Raw genomic sequence first — 13863 nt, 5'->3', positions numbered from 1 at the left:
AGTTAAAAACAGATGACATAGCAAGAATTTACCAACCTAAGCGTTATGCTTTGTCACCCAAGACAACAATAACCTTGGCACATTTACTTGCTGCCCGTGAAGATCTGTCCAAGATCATCAGGACAAGTAGTGGATCCAGCCGGGAGAAGACAGCATGTGCCATTAATAAGGTTGGTTTTTCTTTTAAATACAGTGGAGAAAGAATTTATAATATCCTTGATTGATGTTTTTACAGATTTTAATCCATTTTTCATCCCAGTGAACTCTTAGAAAAGAGAATCAGTTTAGGCTTACTAATGTTTTCTATGTGCATGTTTATTTGAATTTCTGTATTCATAAATCACAGTTTTATCTGAATTAGAGGAATTAAGAATTATTTTTATCAGTATCATTAGCCAGAATTATTTGCCTTCTTTCCAATAATCTTACCATTTTTTGTCAGTAAAAAATCTGTAGGAGTCATTTTGTATACTCACACATACTTGTGAGATCCGTGGTTTAGAGGAAAGCGTATGTGCTTTAGAGTCATACAGGTTTGGGTTCACATCCGAGCTCTACTATTTACTTAGAGAAATCACTTCTGCAATTTAGAAATTGCAAAATCTCTTGAATGTTCCATTTCCTGATTCAGAGTATGGGTCCATTTCTCTGACAGTGGTCTTAAATCAACTCAGACTGTCTGAATTTTTTACACTACAACAGTGGCAGCAACAATAAGATAATTTAGAATGTTTATATCAGCTTGTCTAGCATATACTCTTCAGTTAGAGCACTCTATGACAAACTTTACTATAAAACAGCCGAAAGAAGTACGGGACTTGGGTAATTTTACAATATCACTTCTCAGTGCAGTGAGAAAGGTGTCCTGTATCAGGAGATGGTTGTATACAGTCAGTTTGCTAATTATCGTTAAGTTAGGCACCAGTGTTTGGGCCTTCCTGCTTCCATTTTAGATCAGCCTCCTCTATTCTGAGGAGAAGGCAATGGCAACCCACTCCAGTGTTCCTGCCTGGAGAATCCCAAGGACGGGGGAGCCTGGTGGGCTGCCGTCTATGGGGTTGCACAGAGTCGAACACGACTGAAGTGACTTAGCAGCCTCTATTCTGAAAGTGTTCTGTTTTTAAATATGTTACTTTATATCTTGCATCAAGGTCTTTCTGGATCAAGAGTTCTCTTAAGTGATATTGCCTGTCTCTTTTCTGAGTTTGTAATTGATAGTCTAATTATTTGAGGGCAGTCTTACTATCAGATCTTGGAACAGCGTCCCTGTATATCTACCGACATTGAATGTTTGGTGGAGACAGCATTGAGGACACCAACCAAGAAAAGCTGGTTTTGGATTTGGTGATTAGGACAGTATTACCAACTTTATAGTGTACTTTGAAGAATATATGTGTACTTTGAAGCTTGTCCAACAGTGAGGAATTTGTACTTTTTTGTCTTCATTTATGATACAAAGTAGTAAAACATGATTTTGATTAGAGGATCAGGAAAGTAGAACACAAATGATAGGTCATTTTGGCTGAGGCACATTTGGTTTATCTTTACTGAAAGACACTAGCAGGAAACGATTTGCTTCCTATTGGTCTCTGTTCATGGACATATAAAATAGTTCCTTTCTACAGAAGTTTGGGTACTTGAAGCAAACTCTTCCTTAGTTTATCCTGTGAAATATTATGAAGCATGGTTAAGGAAGTGTATTAAGTCTTTATTTTTTTTATAATATAGTAACTAGTATCATTGAAAGTTAGTTTCTCATAAAAAAAGGAATAGTTCATGAAAAATCCTTATAGCTCTATGCAGTTGATAACCTTCATCTCTGCCCGTATTACACCCATGTGTTATCATATGTACTTCATACTTTGTTGAAATAAAATGTGCTTAGAAATAGTCTTTTATGACATAGTCTGTTACCAAACCAGTGGCAATAGAAAGTCCAGAGTTGTGTAAGTGAATATGGATAGGAGTTAAGTTGTATAGGGTATGAAGTTTACGTACATTGTAAATGTTTTGCTAAAAAGTTTTCTTAGTGTGATGGGTACTACATTTGTTATAAAATTTACTAAAAAGGTTTAAGCAAGTTCTTAAGTTTCATAAATATTCTCCCACACTGTTTAAAATAACAGCACATTGTGAGGAATTTGTCACACATCACTTTTATATTTTCAATATTAATTCATATTGCCATGTCTGGTACTTTCATGTCCTAAAATATTTGGCTTCTGTTTCTTTATTAGAACAATAACTTCAATATTGCTTGCATCCTTTAAGTAAGTTTTAACTTTTATAATATTGGAAACTGAAAGAAAGTATTTCTTTATACAGGTGCTGATGGGAAGGGTGCCTGACAGGGGAGGACGGCCGAATGAAATTGAACCACCACCCCCTGAGATGCCGCCTTGGCAAAAGAGACAGGAAGGCAGTGGAAGGGGTGGTTGGGGTGGTGGAGGTGGCAGAGGAGGTGGTGGGAGTGGGAGAGGTGGTGGGGGAGGAGGCGGGGGATGGGGAGGGGGAGGGGGAGGAGGCGGGGGATGGGGAGGGGGAGGGGGAGGGGGTGGTAGAGGAGGTTTCCAAGGCAGGGGAGATTATGGTGGGAGGGGAGATTATGGTGGAAGAGGGGGCTATGGAGGAAGAGGAGGCTATGGTGGAAGAGGTTATGGAGATCCGTATGGAGGAGGTGGTGGTGGATATAGAAGATATTAAAAGCCACAAAATTTAGATAGCAGTGCTTACTTCTTGATAGGTACATTAGGCATAGTATTCTAAATAACTACTTGAGTGTCATCTTTGAAGTAAATACCATGTTAGATTCCCTGATGGTATCATTCTTGAATTGGCTTGATTGATATTGGCCTGACTATGTAAAAGAACATCGTTTTATACTACTGTTTGATCTCTTAGACAAAGTGATGATTTTTTCCACTCTGTGTACTCTTGAGCATGTTCTGTCTTTTTAAAAAACAAAAAAATGAGGAAAAAATATTTTTAAAAGTGTAAATATATTATTACCATCAAACTTGGAAAATGGAAAGTATTTTATTGTCATGATTGAATTTAGATTGTTACCTGTATTTTATTCAGGTCTGAGACACATAAATGATCCCACTTGTAGTGGAAAGGAATATAAACTTATTGCCTCATCTGTAGTCCTGTGGCTGTTTTGTATTTGTTAATTCTATTTTACAAAATAGGAAAAGAGACTGATAATTGTGTTCAGTAAGAAGTTCTCGTGACTTGTGTTTTTCTTGTATATGAGCAATTCCTCTGGCCAGGTTTCCGTTAAAATTCCAATAATTGAAGCCCAAATCTATTTTTTGCTGCTGCTGCTGCTAAGTTGCTTCAGTTGTGTCCGACTCTGTGCAACCCCATAGATGGCAGCCCACCAGCCTCTCCGTCCCTGGGACTCTCCAGGCAAGAACACTGGAGTGGGTTGCCATTGCCTTCTCCAATGCATGAAAGTGAAAAGTGAAAGTGAAGTCGCTCAGTCGTGTCCGACTCTTAGCGACCCCATGGACTGCAGCCTACCAGGCTTTTCCGTCCATACATATTTACTTTCCAACTGGATTTGAAATCTGTATGATTTTGTTTCACAGAGCAGAATTAAAGACTGAGGTCAGAATTACTGTAAAGGAACAAAGACATGTACCAATTTTACATGGTATTGTGAGAAAAATTTCTGCAAATTGGTTTATCATTTGTGCCATCGCTTTAGGTATCCAGATATTAAAAGGCAGGCTGCTGTGTGCTATACAGGATTAGGACACTTATATCCAGCTTTATCGATCAAAGGTAGGGCCATGGTATCCTTTGGTAATTCTGATTCACAGCTAGATTTGGGAAACACAGGGTTAGAGAAGGTTTAAATGTGATTTGTTGGTTGGAGCAGTCAAAGGCTTGGGAATCAGGAGTTGTGAATTTAAATCATGGCACTAGTGCAGGGCAGGGGCTGTAGGCTTAAATGGCCAAAGCTCTTAGAGATTAATTTGTCCTCTTTTGTCAAACGAGGAATGCGACACTTGAGCCCTCTCAGGTTGTTTTATAAAGACCTAAGTACAAGTCCAATTTGTTGAGAGTTTATAGAGGCCTGTTGTGAAAGGTATAAAAGGCGGCCCAAGTAATATATTTTTCTTATAGTATATAAAGAGGAAAAGATGTAGTCATATAAATTTTTTCAGTTCCACTTTAAAATCTGTAGACTCCTGGTACATTAACAACTTTCTGTAGTCTAACCAACTCAAAAGATAGAAAGCTGAGTATCTGTGGACAAATGGATTTGGCAGTGTTACTCTTGTTTTACAGTAAACCCCATGGTGAAATCTAAAATGTTAAAACTTTAAATATTGTGTATACCATAGTCTTGGACATGTCTTTTTCAAGCTAACCCTTCAAAGAAATTTGTTCAGGAGAGGAAAACATAAAATTATTTTGTTTATTTGTAAACTTTTAAAAAAATTTATATTTATTAAAGAGAGAATTTATTTTGTGATAGTTGAAGAAAAAGTCTTTCCATATAAGGAAATACTTTTATAAGTAGCTATGAACTCTGAAAAATAAATAACTTAAAAATATATAAGCAAAGACTGCTGCAGTAAAATATTTCAAAAAATTATTAGTTAAAATACTCATTTAAAAGCTTTAGATTTCTGCTTCATTTCTTTTCAGGAGCTTTAGTCACTGATACAGAATGAGTTTACAAGTACTTTCAGCTTTTTTTTAATCACTAATGGTAGAAAGATTAGTTTATTAATTTCTGTAGGATTTCTTGGTACCTGCATAGGCTTGCTGTTGGGTTATCTGCTTCTCACTGTAAATCTTATCCAAGTTTAGCTCTTGCTCCTGGAATCATGCTCAAGCTGGAACCACTCTTATTTACACATTCTTAAAAACTACTTGAATGAAAAGTAAAGTGGTCCAGACCCGAATATCTTTTTCTTTCCTGTGGGGTAGAGTTTTCATGATAATCTTCTCTTAGCAAAAACTTCTTTTGTAGAAAATTACTCAGTAATATCTAGAATAGCAGTAAGGTAATTTGGGGCCTTAATGTCATAGGTCATAATGTGAAAATGCTTTATAAATTGAGTGCAGTCAAATGTAGAGTATGGTGAATGGCACTTCATTGCTTCCTGAAATCTAACACTTTTTTCTGTGCTATCTCATCATCATTCTTTTTGCCTGGTTTTTAATTTTATTTTTTTTCCTGCCACCTCATTTTCCCTCCCCACTTTTTTTCTCCCTGCCTTGGTCTATTCTGTGGTACCTAATAGCACCTATAGACATATTATCGGGAGCGTCTAGATTAAAGAAGTAACGGATGTCCACCCATGCATAACTACCGCACCGTTAACACATAAGCTCTCAAAGATGGAATGAGGTGTTTCCTTTTAACCCGTTCCCTCGTTTTTTGCAGATCAAGGACATCTTGCCTCACTGAACAGAAAATGTTTTAAACCAAAACTATTTGATTACATTTTTGTGTGTCAAAAGAAGGTATGGCTAACACCCAAAATATTTGAGATGGAAAATGTTCTGAGCAGTGATGCCATCTATTCCTTGTCAGGGACACAGGGGTGGAAGGATTTGGAATGGGAATTGGAGACAGAGGAGGGGAGGTAGTTTAATCTCTCCTCTTAAGGGGCAGGTTGTTATTGTAACTTGATTATTTTCTATGAAGTGTTGAAGTATTGAATTATTTTCTATGAAGATTTGAAAAGACACAAAAGGCAAAGGAGAAAAGGAAAGATACTTTGCATTTGAATGTAGAGTTCGAAAGAATAGCAAGGAGAGATAAGAAAGCCTTCCTCAGTGATCGGTGCAAAGATATAGAGGAAAACAATAGAATGGGAAAGACTAGAGATCTCTTCAAGAAAATTAGAGATACCAAGGGAACATTTCATGCAAAGATGGGTACAGTAAAGGATAGAAATGATATGGACCTAACAGAAGCAGAAGATATTAAGACATGGTGAAAGTGAAGTGAAAGTGAAGTCACTCAGTCGTTTCTGACCCTCAGCGACCCCATGGACTGCAGCCTACCAGGCTCCTCCATCCATGGGATTTTCCAGGCAAGAGTAACTGGAATGGGGTGCCATTGCCTTCTCCCTAAGATGTGGTAATAATACACAAAAGAACTATACAAAAAAGATCTTCATGACCCAGATAACCACAATGGTGTGATCACACACCTAGAGCCAGACATCCTGGAATGTGAAGTCAAGTGGGCCTTAGAAAGCATCACTACGAACAAAGCTAGTGGAGGTGATGGAATTCCAGCTGAGCTATTTTAAATCCTAAAACATGATGCTGTGAAAATGCTGCACTCAATATGCCAGCAAATTTGGAAAACTCGGCAGTGGCCACAAGACTGGAAAAGATCAGTTTTCATTCCAATCCCAAAGAAAGGCAATGCCAAAGAATGCTCAAACTACTGCACAATTGCACTCATCCTACACACTAGCAAAGTAATGCTCAAAATTCTCCAAGCCAGGCTTCAACAACACATGAACCACGAACTTCCATATGTTCAAGGTGGATTTAGAAAAGGCAGAGGGACCAGAGGTCAAATTGACAACATCTGTTGGATCATCAAAAAAGCAAGAGAGTTCCAGAAAAACATCTATTTCTGCTTTATTGATTACACCAAAGCCTTTGACTGCATGGAGCACAACAAACTATGGAAAATTCTTCAAGAGATGGGAATACCAGACCACCTGACCTGCCTTCTGAGAAATCCATATGCAGTTCAAGAAACAACAGTTAGAACTGGACATGGAACAACAGACTGGTTCCAAATAGGAAAAGGAGTATGTCAAGACTGTATATTGTCACCCTGCTTATTTAACTTATATGCAGAGTACATCATGAGAAATGCTGGACTGGGTGAAGCACAAGCTGGAATCAAGATTGACAGGAGAAATATCAATAACCACAGATATGCAGATGACACCACCCTTATGGCAGAAAAGTGAAGAACTAAAGAGCTTCTTGATGAATGTGAAAGAGGAGAGTGAAAAAGTTGGCTTAAAGCTCAACATTCAGAAAACTAAGATCATGGCATCTGGTCCCATCACTTCATGGCAAATACATGGGGAAACAATGGAAACGGTGACAGACTTTATTTTCATGTGCTCCAAAATCACTGCAGATGGTGACTGCAGCCATGAAATTAAAAGACGCTTAGTCCTTGGAAGGAAAGTTATGACACCTAGACAGCATATTAAGAAGCAGAGACGTTACTTTGCCGACAAAGGTCCGTCTCGTCAAAGCTATGGTTTTTCCAGTGGTCATGTATGGATGTGAGAGTTGGACTATAAAGAAAGCTGAGTGCCAAAGAATTGATGCTTTTGAACTATGGTGATAGAGAAGACTCTTGAGAGTCCCTTGGACTGCAAGGAGATCCAGCCAGTCCATCCTAAAGGAGACCAGTTCTGGGTGTTCATTGGAGAGACTGATGTTGAAGCTGAAACTCCAATAATTTGGCTACCTGATGCGAAGAACTGACTAATTTGAAAAGACCCTGATGCTGGGAGATTGAAGGCCTGAGGAGAAGGGGACTACAGAAATGGACATGAGTATAAGTAAGCTCTGGGAGTTGGTGATGGACAGGGAAGCCTGGCATGCTATAGTCCATGGGGTCACAAAGAGTTGGACACGACTGAGGGACTCAACTGAACTAAACTGATTGAATGCATTCCACTATGGAATTTGACTAGAATCCATCCCCCTATTCCCCTTCATTGGTCTAGTTAAACAAAAGTTGCCTGGGGATTAAGGAAAAATCATGGCTATCTTTAATTACTCTAAATGATCACTAATCATGAGCACAAATGAATTACTCTGGGTGATCTGTACACTAGATTGAATGATCCTTTACCAATTCCATCCACAGTTTCAAAGTTTATCTTTTCTTGCTAGTTTTCTTAGATAGAACTGTGGATTTAAAGATGAAAGCCATAGAGAAATGACAGCCTCAGACTTGTCTCCTTCAGTGTTAAGTGTTTATAGACAATATTTGGGGATCACTGTCATTATGGAATAAGATGGGAAATGATTGAATATTTCTATATGTTACCACTTCATGTTACATATATAGAAAAACATATACTGAGTAATTAGTTGCTTTGCTTTTCCTTTCAGGACAACTGGTTTGGTTAATAGAATTAGGGAGTGGTCTCAGCTGTTGATAATAGTAAAAATTCAGATAAAGCATCTGCATGTTTATGAACTAGAAGAAACACAGGACATCTTTGTCGTAGGGATTCTACTGTCTTTTATCATATAAATATTACACAAAGAAAACTTACATTAGGTATCAAAAAAAAACACCTTTACAATCTGTACATGTTTTTTTTCCTTGCAGTTCTTTTACATTATACATCTTTAAACAGAAATTCACAAGTGCCCAGTAAAACAGCAAATCAATTACCAAAGAAAAGAAGTGACACTGTTGTTAATGAAACAAGATTTGGCCTTGTTTTGACGGATAAATATATGCGCAAACTTACTTCAAGTTGATACAAGATAACACAGATTTGTACTGTAGGCTTGACAAAAAAATTTGTTCCAGATTATCTCTGTAGATTCCACTAATCCTATATTGCTCAGAGCAAATAATACTGATTTATACACTATACTTCTTTGGCCCTTGCTGGACTGTAAAGACCTGCGGTGAAACTACTGCTTCCTGTCCATTTCAGTAATAAATTCTGGAAGGCCTGAGAGCTTCTAGCCATGTTAATTAGACTAAGGAGATGGTGACCTTTTGAATTCCTCTAGATTACAAATTATTTACATACACTAACCTGGGCTCTGTATTTTGGATGGCATATATAAGAAGAATGAAAAAAATTCAATTGTGTTTTATAACTCCGCATAAAGAGATTGAGCTATACTGTCTTTGGTTTGTATCAGAGGAAATGAATAAGTCATTTTAAGGATGACTGTAAACTTATTTGTTCGATATAAGGTAAGTAGCAAAGTACTTCCTATACGATTATATACCAAGTTGTGGACCTAAACAGCCCTGCCAAGGGGGTTTCTGAGTTTGGATGTAGAAAAAGGTAAATTCGTGTGTACAGTGATTTTTTAAAACACTGAACACTAAGTGAAAGCTAGTCATTTGCTTTTTCACTAAAGCTCAGTACAAGGGGGTATGCAAATGGGAACTGGTCTTTCATGAAAGGAACTTCTTAAATGGTCTGAATCCTCCCAGGAAACTATACAGCATATATAGTTTGTTTCTGACTAAGACTTGGTGTTGCCAGTTTGGAACTTTTGGTTGTTGAGATTATATTCTTGGCAGTTGGTCAGCTTGTATATGAATTTTAAGTCAGCTCGGCATTAGGCATCCAAGCATGGAAGGAAGAAAATGGCTGTGAAAGTTTTTTAGAGAGTTTGACAGAGAAGTTTGTGAACAGTTGCCCAGATAATTAGTTGAGCCCATTTATCATTAACCTTCATTAATAGAAAACTCACAGGACTCTTGTGATTTTGCCAAACAATACAATTTACATTATAAGTAATTTCTTGTAACAAACTGAACTTTGTGAATTTGTATACATGACCAAAAGTCTAAATCACTTCCACATCTGATGGAGGAAACAGAATTCCAAGCCACATGCATGTCTGATGTTGTATCTATAAATATGTACATATGTACATGCTGTCGGCTATTATAGAAACCTCTCATCCAGTTAGCTTATTTGTAAATAGTATTAATAGTGAAGACAGTACCAGCACAAATTCAGTTCAAAAAAGTTACTTCAAAAAAAATGGCACATGTAAGTTAGACTTTTTTTAAAAAAAGCTATAAATTCTTAATTCTATCCATTGTAGATTATGTAAGGGACAAAAATGTTTGTGTTATACTTATTTTAGCCAATTAGCCAGCCATGTATGAGGTGGTAATAGCCACGTTGCCAGGTGCTTAATTTGGCTATTTTATCATGACTGTGAGACTAAAATTGAGTTGACTTGTAATTGGATGATGTCATGTTTAATAGCTCCTTCCTGGCCCCCACCCCCAAATTTATGGCTACATCTCTAGAAGTTGTCTTCTAGGTAGATATCCTTCTTTGTGTAAGAATATAGTGAAGAAGGAGGGGGAAAGGCAAATTGATTAGATCTGAGGTAGTGAAGTGGGAACCAGATTCGTAAAGAATGCTGAAATACAGAGGAGGTGATTTTCCTTTTGGAATGTGGGTATTTTTCCATCATAAGCAAGTTTTGGATGGAACAATGCCTCAGAAAAAGCCAGGGAAGGAAACATGCATTTTCCAGGGATTTTAGGTCTAAGGAAGAAGCAGCTGGACAGGTCATGTAGAAGAAGCTACCTTGTCAGAAAACTATAGTCATGTTTTTACCATGCTTTTGATATTAGTCCCAAGGGGAGAAAAAGTTTGTGGAATGAATGGCAAATATTTTGCATTCTTCAGCTTTCCTCCCTTTGATTCAACTGACTAGAAGAGAAAACCTTACTGCACAGTAAGAATCTTTTAAGTAAAAAAGTAGCTCCTTTTCTTTAAAGTACCCTTTTTAAAGCCAGTCAGTCTAAGGTTCTCCGGGTCTTTGTGTTGAGGTTTAGGAAGTGAGATCTCTGATACACTCTACAGTTTGTGTTTCTTGAGTTTCTGGGCTAAGAACAGTCACCCTGCTCCATTTGAGCCAAGACATGATTGTTTCTTGCAAGTTGGAGGGTTTCTATCTTCTTCTGTGCGTATTTCAGTTGGATCTTTAGAGCATTATTATCTGCTTTCAGGGTATTTATTTCCTAAAAGAAAAGGAGAATGAGGTATGTTAATAAAGCAGGAATAAATGGCAGATTAGTAACATCAGGAGTACTACACTTGACTGGCATCTTTTCACTGTAGCTGCGAAACTGTTTTCAAGGTAGTTATTTTGCCCTGAATAAAAACTAAGTTAAATACTTATCAAATGATCATGTGTATCAGTTAGTTTTCTTATATCACATCTTTGTTATATCAAAGATGTGAGTAGCTAGCAGGCAGAATAAACCATTCATGGGCAATAGATGGATAATAAGAAAATCTTTGAATATTGTGTAGCAGACCTAAATGTGGCAGAAAAAGTCTTGGTCAGGTTTGAGGTATGAAAGCAATGACTTTGGAATATACTATGTGATATTACAGTTCACATGGGAGATTACATACATTATCCATATATTACATATTTTCTTCTCCAAATCATTGAAAACTAACAGACTTGATAAAGGTGAGAATTTTATCCCATCCCCTTAAACTGGGATTTAATTATCTAATTTGCAGTGATTTAGTTATAGAGTCAGCCATTGATTTCCAATGTTACAAATAGAAATTCAGTTTTTATATGGCTGAGTAATATTCCATTGTGCATATGGATTGATATATGTATATGCATTTACACACACATCTTTATCAATTCATCTGTTGATGGACACATAGTTTGCTTCCGTATCTTGACTGTTTAATACTGCAGACACTGGGGTGCATGTATCTTTTTGAATTAGTGTTTTCATTTTCTTAGGATATATACCCAGGGGTGGAATTACTAATCAAATGGTAGTTCTTTTTTAGTCTTTTGAGAAATCGCCATAGTGTTTTCCATAGTGGCTATACCGTTTTTCACTCCTACCAACTGTGTGCAAGGATTCCTGATTTCTGCACATCTTCACCAGCACTTGTTACCTTCTTGATCACAGTCATTCTAACAGGTATGAGATGATATCTCATTGTGGTTTTGATTTGCATTTCTCTGATTAGTGACATGGAACATCTTTTCATGTTCCTATCAGCCATTTGTATGTTTTGGGGAAAAAACCTATTTAGTTCTGGTTTTTAGATTTTGTTGTTGGTATTGAGTTGTATGAGTTATTTACATATTTTAAAGAACCCTTTATTGGATATATCATTTGCAAATACCTTCTCCCATTCAGTAGGTTACCTTTTCATTTTATTGATGGTTTCCTTACTGTGAAAAGCTTAGTTAATGTAGTCCCATTTGTTGATGTTTGCTTTTGGTGTCATGTCCAAAAATTCACTGCCAAAGACCAATGAAAAAGAGCTTCTTCCGTACTTTTTTTTCCCTAGCAGTTTCATAGTATCAGGCCTCATGTTTGTCTCTGATCCATTCTGAGTTAATTTTTATGAGAGGTGTAAGATGGGAGTCAAATTTCATTGCTCTGCATGTGCTGATCCAGTTTTCCCAACACCATTTGTGAAGAGACTATCCTTTTTGCCTTGGGTGTGCTCTGGGCTCTCTAGTATTAGTTCACTGCGTACACGGGTTTAATTCTGGGCTGCTGTCGGTTCCACTGGTCTATGTGTGTCTTTGTGCCAGTACCGTAGTGTGTTTTACTATGGTAGCTTTGTAGTATATAACTTGAAATGAGGGAGTGTGGTATCTCCAGCTTCTTTCATCAGGACTACTTAGGTTATTCATAGTCTTCTGTTGTTCCATACAAATGGTAGGACTTTTTTTCTATTTCTGTGAAGAATTCCATTGGTATTCTGATTCAATCTGTAGATTGCTTTGGGTAGTATGGGCATTTTAACAGTCCTTTAAAAAAATTATTGACTTTATTTACAATGTTTTGTTAGTTTCTGCTATAAGCAAAGTGATTCTTTTTCATATTCTTTTCCATTATGGTTTGTCACTGGATATTAAATATAATGCTCTGTGCTACACAGTAGGACCTTGTTGTTTATCTATTCTATATGTAACAGTTTACACCTGTTAATACCAAACTTCCATCCCATCCTTCCCCCACCCTCTCCCTTGGCAACCACAGGTCTGTTCTCTTACATTTGTAGGTCTTTTCTGTTTCATGGGTAAATTCATTTAGGTCATATTTTAGACGCCACTGCTGCTGCTAAGTCGCTTCAGTCGTGTCCGACTTTGTGTGACCCCATAGATGGCAGCCCACCAGGCTCCCCCGTCCCTGGGATTCTCCAGGCAAGAACACTGGAGTGGGTTGTCATTGCCTTCTCCAGTGCATAAAAGTGAAAGTGAAGTCGCTGTCATGTCTGATTCTTCGCGACCCCATGGACTGCAGCCTACCAGGCTCCTCGGCCCATGGGATTTTCCAGGCAAGAGTACTGGAATGGGTTGCCATTGCCTTCTCCATTAGATGCCACATGGAAGTGAAATTTTTTTTTTTTGTTTTTCTGACTGACTTCACTTAGCTATGATAATCTCTAGGTCCATCTAAATAGCATTATTTTGTTCTTTTTTACACACACACATATACATACATATATATGCACACATACCACTATATCTGTACCTCATCTTTATCCATTTATCTGTCAGTGGATACTTAGGTTGCTTCCATGTCTTGGCTATTATAAGTAGTGCTGCTGTAAGGTGGTACTTAATTGCAGTTTTGATTTTCATCATGAGAAACGCTGGGCTGTATGAAGCACAAGCTGGAATCAAGATTGCCGGGAGAAATATCAATAACCTCAGATATGCAGATGACACCACCCTTATAGCAGAAAGTGAAGAGGAACTAAAAAGCCTCTTGATGAAAGTGAAAGAGGAGAGTGGAAAAGTTGGCTTAAAGCTCAACATTCAGAAAACTTAGATCATGGCATCTGGTCCCATCACTTCATGGCAAATAGATGGGGGGAAACAGTGACAGACTTTATTTTTGGGGGGCTCCAAAATCACTGCAGATGGTGATTGCAGCCATGAAATTAAAAGACGCTTAATCCTTGGAAGGAAAGTTATGACCAACCTAGATAGCATATTCAAAAGCAGAGACATTACTTTGCCAACAACGGTCTGTCTAGTCAAGGCTATGGTTTTTCCAGTGGTCATGTATGGATGTAAGAGTTGGACTATGAAGAAAGCTGAGTGCCGAAGAATTGA

At 37.6% G+C, this 13863-nt stretch overlaps 2 protein-coding genes across 19 annotated transcripts in view; one reads left to right on the top strand and one right to left on the bottom strand.

Annotated features, from left to right (window-relative positions):
- Positions 1–3146, top strand: part of TSLIG3B (tRNA splicing ligase complex subunit 3B) — a 70412-nt gene extending 67266 nt beyond the window's left edge. For 11 of the 14 annotated variants that reach the window (XM_086318959.1, XM_086318960.1, XM_086318964.1 and 8 more), the window contains 2 exons: positions 3–170; positions 2326–3146. In XM_086318959.1, coding sequence (XP_086175085.1) covers positions 3–170; positions 2326–2703 — 546 coding nt within the window. In that variant the 3' untranslated portion in view covers positions 2704–3146. The remainder of the gene's footprint in view (positions 1–2; positions 171–2325) is intronic. The other 3 variants (XR_015133710.1, XR_015133709.1, XM_086318961.1) reach the window with 1 other exon arrangement.
- The window catches only part of RASGRP1 (RAS guanyl releasing protein 1), an 87022-nt gene continuing 75703 nt past the window's right edge, over positions 2545–13863 (bottom strand). For all 5 annotated transcript variants that reach the window (XM_086318956.1, XM_086318957.1, XM_086318955.1 and 2 more), the window contains one exon: positions 2545–10765. In XM_086318956.1, the coding sequence (XP_086175082.1) occupies positions 10631–10765 (135 nt within the window). In that variant the 3' untranslated portion in view covers positions 2545–10630. The remainder of the gene's footprint in view (positions 10766–13863) is intronic.

This window comes from Bos grunniens, chromosome 10 (genome assembly GCF_055505025.1).
Source record: "Bos grunniens cultivar Pamir isolate PY7600 chromosome 10, Bosgru_T2T1.0, whole genome shotgun sequence".
In the NCBI taxonomy this organism is placed as follows: domain Eukaryota; kingdom Metazoa; phylum Chordata; class Mammalia; order Artiodactyla; family Bovidae; genus Bos; species Bos grunniens.
This window is presented reverse-complemented; position numbering and strand designations above follow the sequence as displayed.